Source organism: Euprymna scolopes, chromosome 29 (genome assembly GCF_053919585.1).
Source record: "Euprymna scolopes isolate OS-2025 chromosome 29, ASM5391958v1, whole genome shotgun sequence".
Taxonomy (NCBI): Eukaryota; Metazoa; Mollusca; class Cephalopoda; order Sepiida; family Sepiolidae; genus Euprymna; species Euprymna scolopes.
Genome location: NC_136510.1, coordinates 18,784,679 through 18,805,464, shown reverse-complemented (window position 1 = coordinate 18,805,464; position 20,786 = coordinate 18,784,679). Strand labels below are relative to the sequence as shown.

Here is a 20,786-nt window from a genome sequence, read left to right as displayed (position 1 = left end):
TTAACCATCATACAAAGAAGCTCCTTTACACATAGGATACAATCTCGAATTTATGCCATCAATTTTCCAAAACGCTTTCTATATTAAATTTTAACTAAAAGAAAATGTCAAAGACGAAAATAAATTTTGTTTTTAGGTGATAGGGTCCAAAAAAGATTTGTCAATCTAATCGGTTCCACTTTATCAACTAAGCTCCTGCCCCTGTCCCATCACCGCAATGTTGCATCACTGTGCCTGTTTTACAAATATTTTAATCGAATGTGTTCACTTGTACCCCCTCGACATACATATTCCCGACAAACCCGCTTAGCAATAAGATCTCACCCCGTCACTGTTAATGTCCCTAAATGTCCTCGAACAGCTAGATTTTGGTATTCTCTTCCTGCCGCCTGCTTCCCTGGCTGTACTGATATGCAGAAGTTTAAATGTAACATAAACAAATATTTTAATCTTTCCTAGTCATGGCCTCAAATAGTAGCCCCTTACGTTCAAGTGGAGTTATGCTTTGTAAGGGGTGAACATGAGTAAAAAAAAAAAAAAAAAAAAAAAATAGAAGAACCAGAATTAAATAATTCTGTTTTTTTTTTTTTGTTTTGCCCCAAACAAGGCACATTCCTACTTTGATGTAGGGGGCTACTATCAATGACATAATCTACAAGGGTACTATGTGGGGAGTTGGGCAGCAAGATGTCGGTTCACGTTACACTTGAACTTCTGCATGTCAGTACAGTTGGGGAAGCAGGTATCTGGAAGAGAATTCCAAAGTCTAGCGGTTGTGAGGAAGAAACTACTGGAGTAGGAGGCTCTCTTACATCTAGGGATTTAGCTGCTTGTCAGGTTTGTCGGGGGTATTTACGTCGAGGGGGTATGAGTACTTGCAGTTCGTCGGATCATTCACCGTTAAAGTACTTATAGAACAGACAGAGGGATGCTACATTTCGTCGATGGAACAGAGGCTGAAGCATAGATGACAGTTCAGGACCTATCAGATTGGCGACTTTCTTTTGAACCTTGTCTAGGAGCGAGAGACTAGTAGCAGATGCATCAGCCCAAATATGACAACAATACTCCACATGGGCAAATGGTGGCCTTATAGAGGTACAGGATACTTTCGAGCGTTAGTAGCTTTCTAGCACAGTAGAGAGAACCTGCCTTCTTTGCAGCGGTCCTGGCAATGGTCTTCCATCAAAAACAAAATTTACTTTCATCTTACATGATGGACCTCATTCTAACTCCCCAATTTTATGCTCTTTTTGATTCTAGGGGCTGATGGCTCTGTACGGATGTTTGACCTTCGACATCTGGAGCATTCAACCATAATATATGAAGACCCACAGCATCATCCCTTGTTACGACTTGCCTGGAACAAGCAGGACCCTAACTACTTGTCTACCATGGCAATGGATGCGATGGAGGTAAGTCAAATCTTATTGTGCTTTTTCAATTTTCAGGTAATTTAGCATCTGATATTTTTTTTTTTTTTTTTTTTGCTGCTGAGATAATTGTTCCTGTTTACTTGCCTCCCCACGAGGGCAAAGTTAGACAAAAGGTTGTTTTTAAATGTAGGGAAAATCCAACTCCCCAAAATGGGGCACTCTGGATAGGAACAAAAAATTTAAATTGTCTCGGTCATGAAGGATTTCTCCTCCACTGACAAGGACAGAAAAGGTGAAGTGTAGTACCAGAACAGATACTACACTGTGATCTTGGCCCAAATTGTTATTGATTATGTGCTGAATGCTAAATGATGAGACTCTATTATTTTTACTTGCATGTGTTTTTGTATCTAAGACTCAATTGTGGCACCACATCCTAGTGCTTTCAGATCAGGCTGCCTGAAGATATTGACTTTCTGGCTTAAAAAATTTTACATTTTCAAGAAAGTGACACCAATATTTTTTTTTTTTTTTTTTTTTTTTTTTGCAGCCCAAATTTTTAAGAAAGTAACAACATTTTTCTTTGTAAAACAATAACTAAGAGACCTGTTTAAATTAATTTTTAAGATCAAATCGGTTTAAAAAAAAAATCTGATCTTAAATGACTCTTGTAGAGGGTGATAGGCTGTAAAACACAACAAACTGGTATGACATCAATGTAATCTTTTTTCAATATTTGTGCAGAATAAGAATCGCATTATTCCGGCATATTCCTAGCAGCATTTGAAGGTGATGAAATGTGCTTAGTTATTAATATTGCAGCAGCCGACAATTTGCAAAGGATATCTTTTATTTCTTACATTGTTAGATGAAAGTACAAAATAGTTGAAACACTTCCCTTCCATGTTAAAAATAGTTTTTTTTTAAAATAATGTTATTATTTCAACACAGTTTGTAAATGCACATGTAATGTTTTTTTGTTTTTTTTCATTGAAATTACAATACAATGACCGTTTGTAACTATAAGTATGTTTTTTGATTTTAAATTGTTTAATAGCATTTTAAACATTGACCAACATTTTCTCAAAAAAACCCCAAACTTTTCATAATCTGCCTGAAATATACTGGCAATACCCACTCCTTCTTCTGCATCAGTATTTGTTTGTTTGTTTGTTTTTTATTCATCCAGTTTTGATATTTAGAATCAAATGAGTGTCTCAGATGTCTGCTGTATGCAATACCGGACATCTCCTTCTGCTTTCCATATGATTGACGTCAATTAGATTGTATGAAATCACATTGTTTCTTATGCAATCAAGCCAAGTCTACCATACTCCCTAGTGTTTGGGATATCAAGATGCATTGCAGAAGCAAGAAGTGTCATGCTGTATATGGCCAAACTGTCTGAGGCACCAAGTGCAGAAGGCTACCATAATCCCACTAATACCAAGTTTCTAAAGAAACACAGTAAATTGGATCGATTCTTATAGTTGGCAACTACACATTTAATTGATCATAATATGGTCATTACACCAAAGTTGTTACAGATCAGAAATGTCATGCGACATAGCAGAATGAACACAGGTTAGGTTAACATGATATAGGCGTCAAAAATGTTATTAAACAATCCAGTTTTTGATCAGGATTGGCTGCTTAGAGGTTCAACTGAACTAATGTCTTCCATAAATTCCTGTTTTCAAGTAAAACCTCTTTAACGTTCTTACTCCACCCATTTGTTGCAACAAAAACAATAAAGATGTATAACAAACAATACAACACAAACAAAAAAGAAATACAACACAAAACATAAAAATGTACAATAAAGAAATACAACACAAACAATAAAAACATACAATAAAGAAATACAACACAAATAATAAAATCATACAACAAAGAATTAAAACACAAATAATAAAAACATACAATAAAGAAATACAACATAAATAATAAAAACATACAATAAAGATATGCAACACAAATAATAAAAACATAAAATAAAGAAATACAACACAAATAAAATCATACAATAAAGAAATGCAACACAAATAATAAAAACATAAAATAAAGAAATATAACACAAATAAAAACATACAATAAAGAAATACAACACAAATAATAAAAACATACAATAAAGAATTAAAACACAAATAATAAAAACATACAATAAAGAAATACAACATAAATAATAAAAACATACAATAAAGATATGCAACACAAATAATAAAAACATAAAATAAAGAAATACAACATAAATAAAAACATACAATAAAGAAATGCAACACAAATAATAAAATCATAAAATAAAGAAATGCAACACAAATAATAAAAACATACAATAAAGAAATACAACATAAATAATAAAAGCATACAATAAAGATATGCAACACAAATAATAAAAACATAAAATAAAGAAATACAACATAAATAAACACATACAATAAAGAAATGCAACACAAATAATAAAAACATGAAATAAAGAAATGCAACACAAATAATAAAAACATACAATAAAGAAATACAACACAAATAAAAACATACAATAAAGAAATGCAACACAAATAATAAAAACATAAAATAAAGAAATACAACACATATAAAAACATACAATAAAGAAATACAACACATATAAAAACATACAATAAAGAAATGCAACACAAATAATAAAAACATACAATAAAGAAATGCAACACAAATAATAAAAACATACAATAAAGAAATGCAACACAAATAAAAACATACAATAAAAAAATGCAACACAAATAAAAACATACAATAAAGAAATACAACATAAATAATAAAAACATACAATAAAGAAATGCAACACAAATAATAAAATCATACAATAAAGAAATACAACACAAATAAAAACATACAATAAAGAAATGCAACACAAATAAAAACATTCAATAAAGAAATGCAACACAAATAATAAAAACATACAATAAAGAAATACAACACAAATAATAAAATCATACAATAAAGAAATACAACACAAATAAAAACATACAATAAAGAAATGCAACACAAATAATAAAAACATACAATAAAGAAATACAACACAAATAATAAAAACATACAATAAAGAAATACAACACAAATAATAAAAACATACAATAAAGAAATGCAACACAGATAATAATAACATACAATAAAGAAATGCAACACAGATAATAATAACATACAATAAAGAAATACAACACAAATAAAAACATACAATAAAGAAATGCAACACAAATAATAAAAACATACAATAAAGAAATACAACACAAATAATAAAAACATACAATAAAGAAATGCAACACAAATAATAAAATCATACAATAAAGAAATACAACAAAAATAAAAACATACAATAAAGAAATACAACAAAAATAAAAACATACAATAAAGAAATACAACACAAATAATAAAAACATAAAATAAAGAAATACAACACAAATAATAAAAACATAAAATAAAGAAATACAACACAAATAATAAAAACATAAAATAAAGAAATACAACACTAATAAAAACATACAATAAAGAAATTCAACACAAATAATAAAAACATACAATAAAGAAATTCAACACAAATAATAAAAACATACAATAAAGAAATGCAACACAAATAATAAAAACATACAATAAAGAAATGCAACACAAATAATAAAAACATACAATAAAGAAATGCAACATAAATAATAAAACCATAAAATAAAGAAAAACAACACAAATAATAAAAATATAAAATAAAGAAATGCAACACAAATAATAAAAACATACAACAAAGAAATGCAACACAAATAAAAAAACATTAAATAAAGAAATACAACATAAATAATAAAAACATACAATAAAGAAATGCAACACAAATAAAAACATACAATAAAGAAATGCAACACAAATAATAAAAACATACAATAAAGAAATACAACAAAAATAAAAACATACAATAAAGAAATACAACACAAATAATAAAAACATACAATAAAGAAATGCAACACAAATAATAAAAACATACAATAAAGAAATGCAACACAAATAATAAAAACATACAATAAAGAAATACAACACAAATAAAAACATACAATAAAGAAATACAACACAAATAAAAACATACAATAAAGAAATGCAACATAAATAATAAAAACATAAAATAAAGAAATGCAACACAAATAATAAAAACATAAAATAAAGAAATGCAACACAAAAAATAAAAACATAAAATAAAGAAATACAGCACAAATAAAAACAGAAAATAAAGAAATACAACATAAATAATAAAAACATACAATAAAGAAATGCAACATAAATAATAAAAACATACAATAAAGAAATACAACACAAATAAAAACATACAATAAAGAAATACAACACAAATAAAAACATACAATAAAGAAATACAACACAAATAAAAACATACAATAAAGAAATGCAACATAAATAATAAAAACATAAAATAAAGAAATGCAACACAAAAAATAAAAACATAAAATAAAGAAATACAACACAAATAAAAACAGAAAATAAAGAAATACAACATAAATAATAAAAACATACAATAAAGAAATACAACATAAATAATAAAAACATACAATAAAGAAATGCAACACAAATAATAAAAACATAAAATAAAGAAATACAACACAAATAAAAACAGAAAATAAAGAAATACAACATAAATAATAAAAACATACAATAAAGAAATACAACATAAATAATAAAAACATAAAATAAAGAAATGCAACACAAATAATAAAAACATAAAATAAAGAAATACAACATAAATAAAAACATAAAATAAAGAAATGCAACACAAATAATAAAAACATAAAATAAAGAAATGCAACACAAATAATACAACACAAATAATGAAAATATAAAATAAAGAAATACAACACAAATAATAAAAACATACAATAAAGAAATGCAACACAAATAATAAAAACATACAATAAAGAAATGCAACACAAATAATAAAAACATACAATAAAGAAATGCAACACAAATAAAAACAGAAAATAAAGAAATACAACATAAATAATAAAAACATAAAATAAAGAAATGCAACACAAATAATAAAAACATAAAATAAAGAAATACAACACAAATAATAAAAACATACAATAAAGAAATGCAACACAAATAATAAAAACATACAATAAAGAAATGCAACACAAATAATAAAAACATAAAATAAAGAAATACAACACAAATAAAAACAGAAAATAAAGAAATACAACATAAATAATAAAAACATAAAATAAAGAAATGCAACACAAATAATAAAAACATACAATAAAGAAATACAACATAAATAATAAAAACATAAAATAAAGAAATGCAACACAAATAATAAAAATATAAAATAAAGAAATACAACATAAATAATAAAAACATAAAATAAAGAAATACAACATAAATAATAAAAACATACAATAAAGAAATGCAACACAAAAAATAAAAACATAAAATAAAGAAATACAACACAAATAAAAACATACAATAAAGAAATACAACACAAATAATAAAAATATAAAATAAAGAAATACAACATAAATAATAAAAACATACAATAAAGAAATACAACATAAATAATAAAAACATACAATAAAGAAATGCAACACAAAAAATAAAAACATAAAATAAAGAAATACAACACAAATAAAAACATACAATAAAGAAATACAACATAAATAATAAAAACATAAAATAAAGAAATGCAACACAAATAATAAAAACATAAAATAAAGAAATGCAACACAAATAATACAACACAAATAATGAAAATATAAAATAAAGAAATACAACACAAATAATAAAAATATAAAATAAAGAAATGCAACACAAATAATAAAAACATACAATAAAGAAATGCAACACAAATAATAAAAACATACAATAAAGAAATACAACACAAATAAAAACATACAATAAAGAAATACAACACAAATAAAAACATACAATAAAGAAATGCAACATAAATAATAAAAACATAAAATAAAGAAATGCAACACAAATAATAAAAACATAAAATAAAGAAATACAACACAAATAAAAACAGAAAATAAAGAAATACAACATAAATAATAAAAACATACAATAAAGAAATACAACATAAATAATAAAAACATAAAATAAAGAAATGCAACACAAATAATAAAAACATAAAATAAAGAAATGCAACACAAATAATACAACACAAATAATGAAAATATAAAATAAAGAAATACAACACAAATAATAAAAACATACAATAAAGAAATGCAACACAAATAATAAAAACATACAATAAAGAAATGCAACACAAATAATAAAAACATACAATAAAGAAATACAACACAAATAAAAACAGAAAATAAAGAAATACAACATAAATAATAAAAACATACAATAAAGAAATGCAACATAAATAATAAAAACATAAAATAAAGAAATACAACACAAATAAAAACAGAAAATAAAGAAATACAACACAAATAAAAACAGAAAATAAAGAAATACAACATAAATAATAAAAACATACAATAAAGAAATGCAACACAAATAATAAAAACATACAATAAAGAAATACAACACAAATAAAAACATACAATAAAGAAATACAACACAAATAAAAACATACAATAAAGAAATGCAACATAAATAATAAAAACATACAATAAAGAAATGCAACATAAATAATAAAAACATAAAATAAAGAAATACAACACAAATAAAAACATAAAATAAAGAAATACAACACAAATAAAAACATACAATAAAGAAATGCAACATAAATAATAAAAACATACAATAAAGAAATGCAACACAAATAATAAAAACATACAATAAAGAAATACAACACAAATAAAAACATACAATAAAGAAATACAACACAAATAAAAACATACAATAAAGAAATGCAACATAAATAATAAAAACATAAAATAAAGAAATGCAACACAAAAAATAAAAACATAAAATAAAGAAATACAACACAAATAAAAACATACAATAAAGAAATACAACACAAATAAAAACATACAATAAAGAAATGCAACACAAATAATAAAAACATACAATAAAGAAATACAACACAAATAATAAAAACATACAATAAAGAAATACAACACAAATAATAAAAACATACAATAAAGAAATGCAACACAGATAATAATAACATACAATAAAGAAATGCAACACAGATAATAATAACATACAATAAAGAAATACAACACAAATAAAAACATACAATAAAGAAATGCAACACAAATAATAAAAACATACAATAAAGAAATACAACACAAATAATAAAAACATACAATAAAGAAATGCAACACAAATAATAAAATCATACAATAAAGAAATACAACAAAAATAAAAACATACAATAAAGAAATACAACAAAAATAAAAACATACAATAAAGAAATACAACACAAATAATAAAAACATAAAATAAAGAAATACAACACAAATAATAAAAACATAAAATAAAGAAATACAACACAAATAATAAAAACATAAAATAAAGAAATACAACACTAATAAAAACATACAATAAAGAAATTCAACACAAATAATAAAAACATACAATAAAGAAATTCAACACAAATAATAAAAACATACAATAAAGAAATGCAACACAAATAATAAAAACATACAATAAAGAAATGCAACACAAATAATAAAAACATACAATAAAGAAATGCAACATAAATAATAAAACCATAAAATAAAGAAAAACAACACAAATAATAAAAATATAAAATAAAGAAATGCAACACAAATAATAAAAACATACAACAAAGAAATGCAACACAAATAAAAAAACATTAAATAAAGAAATACAACATAAATAATAAAAACATACAATAAAGAAATGCAACACAAATAAAAACATACAATAAAGAAATGCAACACAAATAATAAAAACATACAATAAAGAAATACAACAAAAATAAAAACATACAATAAAGAAATACAACACAAATAATAAAAACATACAATAAAGAAATGCAACACAAATAATAAAAACATACAATAAAGAAATGCAACACAAATAATAAAAACATACAATAAAGAAATACAACACAAATAAAAACATACAATAAAGAAATACAACACAAATAAAAACATACAATAAAGAAATGCAACATAAATAATAAAAACATAAAATAAAGAAATGCAACACAAATAATAAAAACATAAAATAAAGAAATGCAACACAAAAAATAAAAACATAAAATAAAGAAATACAGCACAAATAAAAACAGAAAATAAAGAAATACAACATAAATAATAAAAACATACAATAAAGAAATGCAACATAAATAATAAAAACATACAATAAAGAAATACAACACAAATAAAAACATACAATAAAGAAATACAACACAAATAAAAACATACAATAAAGAAATACAACACAAATAAAAACATACAATAAAGAAATGCAACATAAATAATAAAAACATAAAATAAAGAAATGCAACACAAAAAATAAAAACATAAAATAAAGAAATACAACACAAATAAAAACAGAAAATAAAGAAATACAACATAAATAATAAAAACATACAATAAAGAAATACAACATAAATAATAAAAACATACAATAAAGAAATGCAACACAAATAATAAAAACATAAAATAAAGAAATACAACACAAATAAAAACAGAAAATAAAGAAATACAACATAAATAATAAAAACATACAATAAAGAAATACAACATAAATAATAAAAACATAAAATAAAGAAATGCAACACAAATAATAAAAACATAAAATAAAGAAATACAACATAAATAAAAACATAAAATAAAGAAATGCAACACAAATAATAAAAACATAAAATAAAGAAATGCAACACAAATAATACAACACAAATAATGAAAATATAAAATAAAGAAATACAACACAAATAATAAAAACATACAATAAAGAAATGCAACACAAATAATAAAAACATACAATAAAGAAATGCAACACAAATAATAAAAACATACAATAAAGAAATGCAACACAAATAAAAACAGAAAATAAAGAAATACAACATAAATAATAAAAACATAAAATAAAGAAATGCAACACAAATAATAAAAACATAAAATAAAGAAATACAACACAAATAATAAAAACATACAATAAAGAAATGCAACACAAATAATAAAAACATACAATAAAGAAATGCAACACAAATAATAAAAACATAAAATAAAGAAATACAACACAAATAAAAACAGAAAATAAAGAAATACAACATAAATAATAAAAACATAAAATAAAGAAATGCAACACAAATAATAAAAACATACAATAAAGAAATACAACATAAATAATAAAAACATAAAATAAAGAAATGCAACACAAATAATAAAAATATAAAATAAAGAAATACAACATAAATAATAAAAACATAAAATAAAGAAATACAACATAAATAATAAAAACATACAATAAAGAAATGCAACACAAAAAATAAAAACATAAAATAAAGAAATACAACACAAATAAAAACATACAATAAAGAAATACAACACAAATAATAAAAATATAAAATAAAGAAATACAACATAAATAATAAAAACATACAATAAAGAAATACAACATAAATAATAAAAACATACAATAAAGAAATGCAACACAAAAAATAAAAACATAAAATAAAGAAATACAACACAAATAAAAACATACAATAAAGAAATACAACATAAATAATAAAAACATAAAATAAAGAAATGCAACACAAATAATAAAAACATAAAATAAAGAAATGCAACACAAATAATACAACACAAATAATGAAAATATAAAATAAAGAAATACAACACAAATAATAAAAATATAAAATAAAGAAATGCAACACAAATAATAAAAACATACAATAAAGAAATGCAACACAAATAATAAAAACATACAATAAAGAAATACAACACAAATAAAAACATACAATAAAGAAATACAACACAAATAAAAACATACAATAAAGAAATGCAACATAAATAATAAAAACATAAAATAAAGAAATGCAACACAAATAATAAAAACATAAAATAAAGAAATACAACACAAATAAAAACAGAAAATAAAGAAATACAACATAAATAATAAAAACATACAATAAAGAAATACAACATAAATAATAAAAACATAAAATAAAGAAATGCAACACAAATAATAAAAACATAAAATAAAGAAATGCAACACAAATAATACAACACAAATAATGAAAATATAAAATAAAGAAATACAACACAAATAATAAAAACATACAATAAAGAAATGCAACACAAATAATAAAAACATACAATAAAGAAATGCAACACAAATAATAAAAACATACAATAAAGAAATACAACACAAATAAAAACAGAAAATAAAGAAATACAACATAAATAATAAAAACATACAATAAAGAAATGCAACATAAATAATAAAAACATAAAATAAAGAAATACAACACAAATAAAAACAGAAAATGAAGAAATACAACACAAATAAAAACAGAAAATAAAGAAATACAACATAAATAATAAAAACATACAATAAAGAAATGCAACACAAATAATAAAAACATACAATAAAGAAATACAACACAAATAAAAACATACAATAAAGAAATACAACACAAATAAAAACATACAATAAAGAAATGCAACATAAATAATAAAAACATACAATAAAGAAATGCAACATAAATAATAAAAACATAAAATAAAGAAATACAACACAAATAAAAACATAAAATAAAGAAATACAACACAAATAAAAACATACAATAAAGAAATGCAACATAAATAATAAAAACATACAATAAAGAAATGCAACACAAATAATAAAAACATACAATAAAGAAATACAACACAAATAAAAACATACAATAAAGAAATACAACACAAATAAAAACATACAATAAAGAAATGCAACATAAATAATAAAAACATAAAATAAAGAAATGCAACACAAAAAATAAAAACATAAAATAAAGAAATACAACACAAATAAAAACATACAATAAAGAAATACAACACAAATAAAAACATACAATAAAGAAATGCAACATAAATAATAAAAACATAAAATAAAGAAATGCAACACAAAAAATAAAAACATAAAATAAAGAAATACAACACAAATAATAAAAACATACAATAAAGAAATACAACACAAATAAAAACAGAAAATAAAGAAATACAACATAAATAATAAAAACATAAAATAAAGAAATGCAACACAAATAATGAAAATATAAAATAAAGAAATACAACACAAATAATACAACACAAATAATGAAAATATAAAATAAAGAAATACAACATAAATAATAAAAACATAAAATAAAGAAATGCAACACAAATAATACAACACAAATAATGAAAATATAAAATAAAGAAATGCAACACAAATAATACAACACAAATAATGAAAATATAAAATAAAGAAATACAACACAAATAATAAAAATATAAAATAAAGAAATACAACACAAATAATAAAAACATAAAATAAAGAAACGCAACACAAATAATAAAAACATACAATAAAGAAATGCAACACAAATAATAAAAATGTACAATAAAGAAATACAACACAATAAAGATGCATACTGTTATTGTTACAGTTAAATGTCATATGCAAGGGAAATAACCCACATTCAACGGGGTTCTACAGACAAATTTATCTTTAGTTGACCTTTTGACAATTAAATATTTCTGTTTACTAGCCAAGTAGAAAAGTTAGTAGCCACACCCATGAGTTTTTTGAAAATGACATCTTCATTCCGTGATGAGTACGCACATAATAAAGTTTTTTTTTTTTGTTTGTATTTTTTAAAAATAAGTGTAATTCTAAATATGCACTGAATTTTATGTTAACACTTGAAAGGTATATAAACATTCAAATTGCTTTAGACGTTTTTTAAACAACCGTCATTAAAAAAGGAATATATAATTCTATTAAACTTTTATTGTTTAAATAATTTGACTTCGCTTGTTTTATTAAAAAACAAATGAAGGTTGAGAAGACATTTTCACTCAGTTATGAACATTGGAAGATTGTTGTTGAAAAAAAAAAAACACAATTGCCAAAAGATAAGCATTTAATTCTTTCTAGTCATCACTTGGAAAAATCACTTGCAAATGCAACTGCTTCATTCATAATGTAAAGCCCTGTTCACTTTCTCGCTTCTTATTGGAACAAAATTGCTCTCCTTGTTATAAAATGAGAAAAACGTTTTTTTTTTTTTTCTTATAGAAAGAATACCTTTTATTTTTTTAGTTAAATTCATCTACAAATGAACAAATGTTTCTCTCACTTGCACCGGTTGTCACACCACCTCTTTTTCTTTCTCTGCAAGTCTGTTCATCTGTCCAAACAGCACCAACAGTGAACCTGTTAAATATGTTTTGTTCATGCTGTCTGACATCAGATCTGTTGTAAATGTTTTGATCTGATGTTCAATCACAGTTTTTATTTTCAACAATAACATTCCTTTGTTGTTTGTGTTTTCAACCTACTGACACCATGGACAAGGAATGTTTTTTGCCTTTTTCGTTTCTTTACAAAATAATTCCGTTTTTTTTTTCTTTTTTCTTTTCTTTATCCCCAATTCGTCTGCCAACAATTTGGATTCAAAACTAAATCCCTGTCTTAATAAAACATTACATTTCAACAGAATTTTAAGATTTAAAACAGAAAAATAATAAAGACATCTTTTTTTTTTTTTCTCTCACATTAATCAGTTGTTGTTTTTGAAATGATGTTGTTTGTTGTTGTAGGTGATAATACTTGATGTCCGGGTGCCTTGCACACCAGTTGCCCGACTGAACAACCACCGAGCATGTGTCAACGGCATTGCATGGGCTCCCCATTCAAGTTGTCACATTTGCACAGCTGGTAAGTAAATCTCCCATCTCCCTCTCACCCACACACACTCACATATAGTCATCCACATACAGTATTGTTTCGTTGTATCACAACTTATCAGTGTGGCTAGACTAGCCGGGGATTAAACTGACAAACATTGCATTGATGGTCAGCAATTCTACCCATTGGCCCATGGATCGGTACTTGCAAATGACCTCAAACAAATGTGTATTTAAATAAACACTTGCCCACAACTTTTACAGTGCTAAAGCTGCTTGTTTATTTACAAACATATATATATAAAACTCTGTGGGTCTTGCACTCTTTCTTGAATCTTGTCTTTGCTGATTGGCCGATCTTTTTTTTTTTTTTTAAGTAAAAGTAATGACCTGACTTATGTAGTGGGCTATGTGACATTTGCCCTTAAGGTCGCACGTTAAGGAGACCTTCCATCATCCAGAGCCTGTTTTTTGGCACTTTTTTACAACCCAAAAATGTTTCAATCGTAGTCATTTGTTTTCTTAATTTTGCACATGAATTACAAAATATCTGACATTTCCCCCAAACCTATGGCTTTGATGGAGGAAAGACTAAAACTTGCTGCTATGGTTTCAAATGATCTGAAATAACAGCAAGGGGAGACTTGATTCCAAATATTGTTCATGTTATATCTCCCCTCTTTGGTTTTCATACATAAAGTAAATTTCAGTATGTAAGGATTATTTGATACTGAGATATTCCTGTCTGTATAAATGTATGTATGTATGTATCTATGTATGTATATCTGCCTAAAACTTTTGACAAAGATGACAGATTTTCACGAGATTGGTATTGTTTTGAAGCTCAACCCTTCGGATGACAAATATCGAAAAATTGACTAAAAACATTAATTCCTTCACTCTCAACTGTGCACTTTTCTACAAGGAGGAGTCACTTTTTCTCTGATATTTTCGAAAGTCATCCCCTCTTTTCGATTGACTAGCTTTAATTTAAACCTTTGCCACTTCCGATTTGGCGATGGATGCAACAGCAAACACAACACTTTTTTTTTTCCTCCTGGTTCGAGCCTGCCTGCCTACTATCACTTTTTTGTTTAACACACAACCTCCAAACACTCAGGCAACACTGGGCACCCAGGCTTAGTTAAAAAAAAAAAAAATTCAGTTTTCATATTTTGTTGATCTGCCATTCATTATTATTTGATTAAATGATTGACTGACTTATCTCCCTCTGCTTTATGGGATTTCCATTCTTATCAAGGATAGATTGGCAAAATACGATAAAATTGAGTTTTATTTTTAACTAGCGGGGGTGCCCAGCATTGCCTGGGTGTAAAAGAAAAAAAAAATTGGTAGGGAGGTAGGCTCGAACCCGAAGCCTTGAGGCGAATAGCCTGACAACTTACCATGATGCTACATGGGCAGAGAAGTGAGGAAGGATGAAATTAAACGTTTAAAAAAGCAGGTGGTTAAACGAACGTCAACGTGTGGTTTTCTAGGTCAAACATTACGCCGTAGTAGTAGTAGTAGTAGTAGTAGTAGTAGAGAAAATGAAATCACAGCGCGAATTTTGTAACATAAAAGTCGCTGAAATAAAAAAAATACAGACGACCTCCTTTCATAACTCGGACATATTATAATCTAGGGGGTATATAAAAAGTTCTAAGAAACAGTGACTCCCCCCACCCCACCCCATGAGCGCTCCCCTCCCCCACCCTAACAAAAAGCCTTTGGCAGGCATACGAAAAAAAACCCACACACAAACATGCACACATTTTCGCTTTTATGTTATAGATTAAAATTCTACTTGATATTTTTTCCTAAGTTTTGGTGTAGATGCCTATTTTTGTTGGATATGCGAGTATACCGTTGAGTTTTCATATTAATTTATTTGGCTCTGTGATTTTCACCTCAGTAACTATGATACTTACCGTTGAGCACTTTTTAGTTGAAATAAAGTCAGTCACTTTAGCTCACATGCGCGAATGATCATATGATGATTAGATCACTATGACAGACATTAAAAACATTTCAAAATAAATGTTTAAATTTCAATGATATTGTAGTATTGGGAATCCCAGCTTAATTGCTATATAGGGAGTTTTAGAAATAGAAAGTTATATAAGCATATTTTGATTTCCCATCAGCGAGTTGGCAGGGTCACAAAAGGTTAGGTTTGACAGGTATCAAACTAGAGAGAATGCACCGGAATTTAGGGGTGACACAGGAATTGTGGTCGTAGTTAACGACCACATGGGCTGAGAGTGGTTTAGGCAGCAGAGGAATGCAGATCGGAGATCCGGCTCTCCAACAACTAGGGTTCGAGATGATAGGCTTGCCTTGAATAAAAGATTGAAGCTTCAAATCCATCTTGTTGTTTATTGCTGCATCTGTCTGCAGTGACCACTTCCCACCAAGATGGCAGACTAGCGTCCAAGAAAACACCATCCGCTGGTGAAGGCAACCAGGTATGTACGCATTATACATGGCACGTACACGTCTCGAAGACTTTCATGGCAAGAAACGGTGTAAGGATAAGAACACACACACACATACATATATAACAGTGAACTACACGTAAGATACTTAAGAGTATACAACACATGCATATAAGTAAGAACACACAGACGCATATAAATAAGAACATTGATAAGAACACACAGACGCATAAAAGTAAACGATTAAATAATAGTAATAAATAATAATAAACAGGACGTCAAACATTGACGATAACAATATTTTTCGTGGTTGATGGTGGCTGAAGGGATTTGATCTTTGCTAATGGAGTCAGAGATGGCTTCATTGCCAGGCTCGAATCTCTCGACCGACGTTAATCGTGGCACCATGCACTGATGATTCCCAAAAGGATGAAACAGTAGAAGGTATTTAATAATTATTATAATAAATATATATATATATAATTTTTTATATTATGCAGAATATTATTCTGATCTTGGTTGTTATTTTTACAATGGTTCAGCTAATTTAACCTTCAACCTTCTTTAGGTGAATATTTTTGAACACTGGAATCTATACATAATTTCGAAGGAAAATTTTTATTTCATCCCTGGGGGTAGATTGTTTTTGTTCTGTCAGTCATGACAAGGTAGAAATGTTGAGTATTTTAGTTATTATTGCCTGTAATGAGACTTGAACCAGCAATCTCCAGAAAACTTATTTAGAACTAATTGTACTCAAAACCTTTATCTGTTGCACCATAGGTCCAAAGATTCTTAAGTTTAAGATGCATCTGAATAAGACTGAAGGTTTGCAAGAACTCGCGGAGTAATAGATAAAGTACTAAGTAAAATTCAGTCCTAAACATTCTTCTAGAAGTTGAAGGTTCAATCCTCAGTGCGGGTGATTCTGGGGATACAATTGCAAATTAGTGAAGACTTCTACCTAATCATAGCTAATGGAACAAGATTCCATACAGATTCGCAAATTTGATGGAATGATTCCCAAAGTTGACAAGATATATTAGATAGGAGTCTGAAATTAAATTGAAACATTGTGTAAATAACAATTAAGATGAGAATAGTAATCCAAATAATACAAAATCGATTAATCCTTATCTAAAAAAGTGTTTTTTTATTAATCAGATATTAAAATTAAGAACATAATAGCAAAGTACTCAAATGAATTTAGATGCAAAGAGTTCAATTCAAAATTCCATTTCTGAATTTATTATAAAGATTCCAAAGTGCCAAAAAATCCATCTAAAAAAGTTACACTGATCGAAACGTTATGAAAATAACGCTCAAGATGCGAACATTAATCCAAATAATATGAATTATCAATCCTCATCTCAAAATTTTTTAAACAGTCAGGTTTATGCAAGAGATAAATATTTCAGTTTGCCCATGCATGGAATCATTTTGCCACATCCGGGCTGGTGCATCTCCTGCTTGACCCTCACTCTTAAACAGAGTTCAGATTCAATAGGTCCCGCTGTATCGGCCAAGCTCCAATCTCTGTCCCATCGCTGCAATGTCACATCCCTATGCCTGTTTTACAAATACTTTAATAGAATGTGCACAGATGAACGCATAGCACTTTTTCCCCTTGATGTACATACCCCCAACTAAAAAGCAGCAAAATCCTACCCCTTTAATGTTGAGGTCTCTAGATGCTGGAAAACTTTCTACTCTAATAGTTTCTTCTGTCAGACTACTGGACTTTGGAATTCCTTTCCTGTTTCCCTGATTATTAAACTGCAGAAGTTTAAATGTGATGTGAACAGACATCTTGCTGCTCAACTCCCTACAGTCCCCTTCATCCCAAATAGTAACCCCTTATGTTTTAAGTGGCGGTATGCCTTGTTTGGGATGAAAAAGAGTTTAACAAAAATAATTTTTTTTTTTTTTTTTCTTAAAGATTTCTCTGAGTTTTATATTCGTTGACATTTTTGTTGATTGTCCTTTGTTTCTTTTTCGATTCCAGCTGATGACCACCAAGCACTGATATGGGACATTCAGCAGATGCCTCGGGCTATTGAGGATCCGATTCTGGCTTATACGGCAGCTGGAGAGATTAACCAGATCCAGTGGTCATCTACTCAGCCAGATTGGATTGCAATTTGTTACAATAACTGTCTGGAGATTCTCCGTGTCTGACATCTATTCTAATGGATTTGATAAGGAAGACGTAGCACACACACACACACACATCTCTCTCTCTCTTCTCAGCAGCTCTGCTACCACAGGAACAAAAAAAAAACTGTTTTCCTGAATTTATATAAAACAGAAAGAAAGAATCTTTTTTTCTTTTATCGACATTTTTAAGCCATTTAATTTTTTTTAAAAAAACCTATTTTACTGTTTAGAATAATTTAGTGTCCGTCAGAATTAAAGGCTGCGGATTTTTAGATGTTTTAATTGGGATAAAAGGACGGAAAACAGGAATGCCTATTCCTAAAATGTGTCCATTGAATCTTTTCGTTTTGCGTTAAAAATGCTATTCCAAACTTGAACGCAATGGATAGCAAGAACCACCTTTTAGATTTACATATCGATGCATCTGAAGATATTTTAAAATGTTAAACGTGAGAGACTGACGGAAATGGTTTTTCATACTTTGAGCATGTAAGACTGACAAATAAGCTACTTCAAATGTTAACTGTAACAGATCAAGTCTTATTAAAATATGTACATCTTCATATTTAGTGATGATAATGCTAAAACTGAAGCCTGACAAACCGTTTGTAAGTTTTATAGAGATTTGAGATGCATTAAACAACCCATTTCAAATTGAGGTATAACAGACTATCTATGAAAAAAACTCTATAAAGATGATTGAAAGCATTTAATAAATGCTTTTTCAATCTTTTAAGCTTGACAGACAAATGAAAATGCTATTTCAATTTTTAAGCTTGACAGACTAACAAAAGTTCTATTTTAAAATTGAGCATGACAGATTGATGAAAGTAATATTTGAAATCTTTAGCATGATTGACCGACTTACAGATAAAGCGTCTTAGAGAGCTACTTTGATTCATTTTACTGCGTCCGTTCAGTTTACATGTTTAGCAACGAAAACGCTATTTCAAACTTAAGTGCTTCAGACTGATTGGCAGGAAAAAAAAGCCTTTTCTGGAGATGTGAGGACACATTGGCAAAAAAGATACGAAAGTGGATAAAAGAAGTCATTAACTATTCTCTTTTCCACAGAAAAAAAAAGTAAAATCTCTGAGAGCCTTTTTCCATAAAGAAAGCATTCTTTCTTTCTGTTTTAAATAAATAAAAATGGGGAGGAGTAAGAAGAAGAAATGATTGGAGAGTTGGATTCTAAGTCAGCAACCAAACTAATTCCATACAAGATTTTTTTCTTTTTTTTTTTCTTTTTTTTTTTTCTTTTTTGGATCAAAGTTGGTTGTCTCCGTACAGAATTCCTGCGACAACTCAAAAAGATAAAACGACAAAAAACTGCCTCTTTCTACATAACCATTTGATCTTTGGCATCAAATCCATTTACCTGTCAGAACATTCAACTCCCACACTAAAATTTTTGCAGCATATTTTCAAAGCCTCTAAAAAAGAAAATCTTCCTGGCATCATCACTATCATCCCCATCATCATCATCATCATCATCATTACTACTTTTCTTTACTCTTCGTATTTATTAAATTAAAAGGCTGCTGTTGCCACTGACACTCTCTCATGCCATCTCCATGTGTGTTTACGAAGACAACATCCTCCTCCCGCTCTTTACTCCCATCCCCATCCCCTCGCAGGATCTTTGGATAACGCTTGAAGGATGAATCGAAGAACTCTTTCTATTCTTTTTAACCTTGGATCTATTTCGGAACAACTCTGTTTTTAACGTCGTCAGGAACTGTTTCGATTTAATCCTCATTGATTTTAACAAATTTTTAGGGATTGAGTTAAAACCAAAATTTGTTATCCATAACCGTTAAGTGGGGAGGAGGAGGAGGAGGAAGATAAGATGGGGGTTAGCTTGCATCCCCACACCCACCTCCCCCACCCATCCCGGGGAAGTATGTATTTTGTAGGCTTAAAATTACAATCCGTATTCCAGCAAATCTTTTGTCAGGTTCAAGAAAAACGGATAAAGGAACCCT

The 20,786-nt window shown here is 26.9% G+C and overlaps 1 protein-coding gene across 1 annotated transcript in view; it reads left to right on the top strand.

Annotated features, from left to right (window-relative positions):
• The window catches only part of LOC145252527 (DDB1- and CUL4-associated factor 7), a 47,424-nt gene extending 27,177 nt beyond the window's left edge, over positions 1-20,247 (top strand). Inside the window, exons 7-9 of the mRNA XM_080112075.1 lie at positions 1,264-1,415; positions 14,120-14,237; positions 18,650-20,247. Coding sequence (XP_079968201.1) covers positions 1,264-1,415; positions 14,120-14,237; positions 18,650-18,822 — 443 coding nt within the window. The 3' untranslated portion in view covers positions 18,823-20,247. The remainder of the gene's footprint in view (positions 1-1,263; positions 1,416-14,119; positions 14,238-18,649) is intronic.
• The last annotated feature ends 539 nt before the right edge of the window (positions 20,248-20,786 follow it).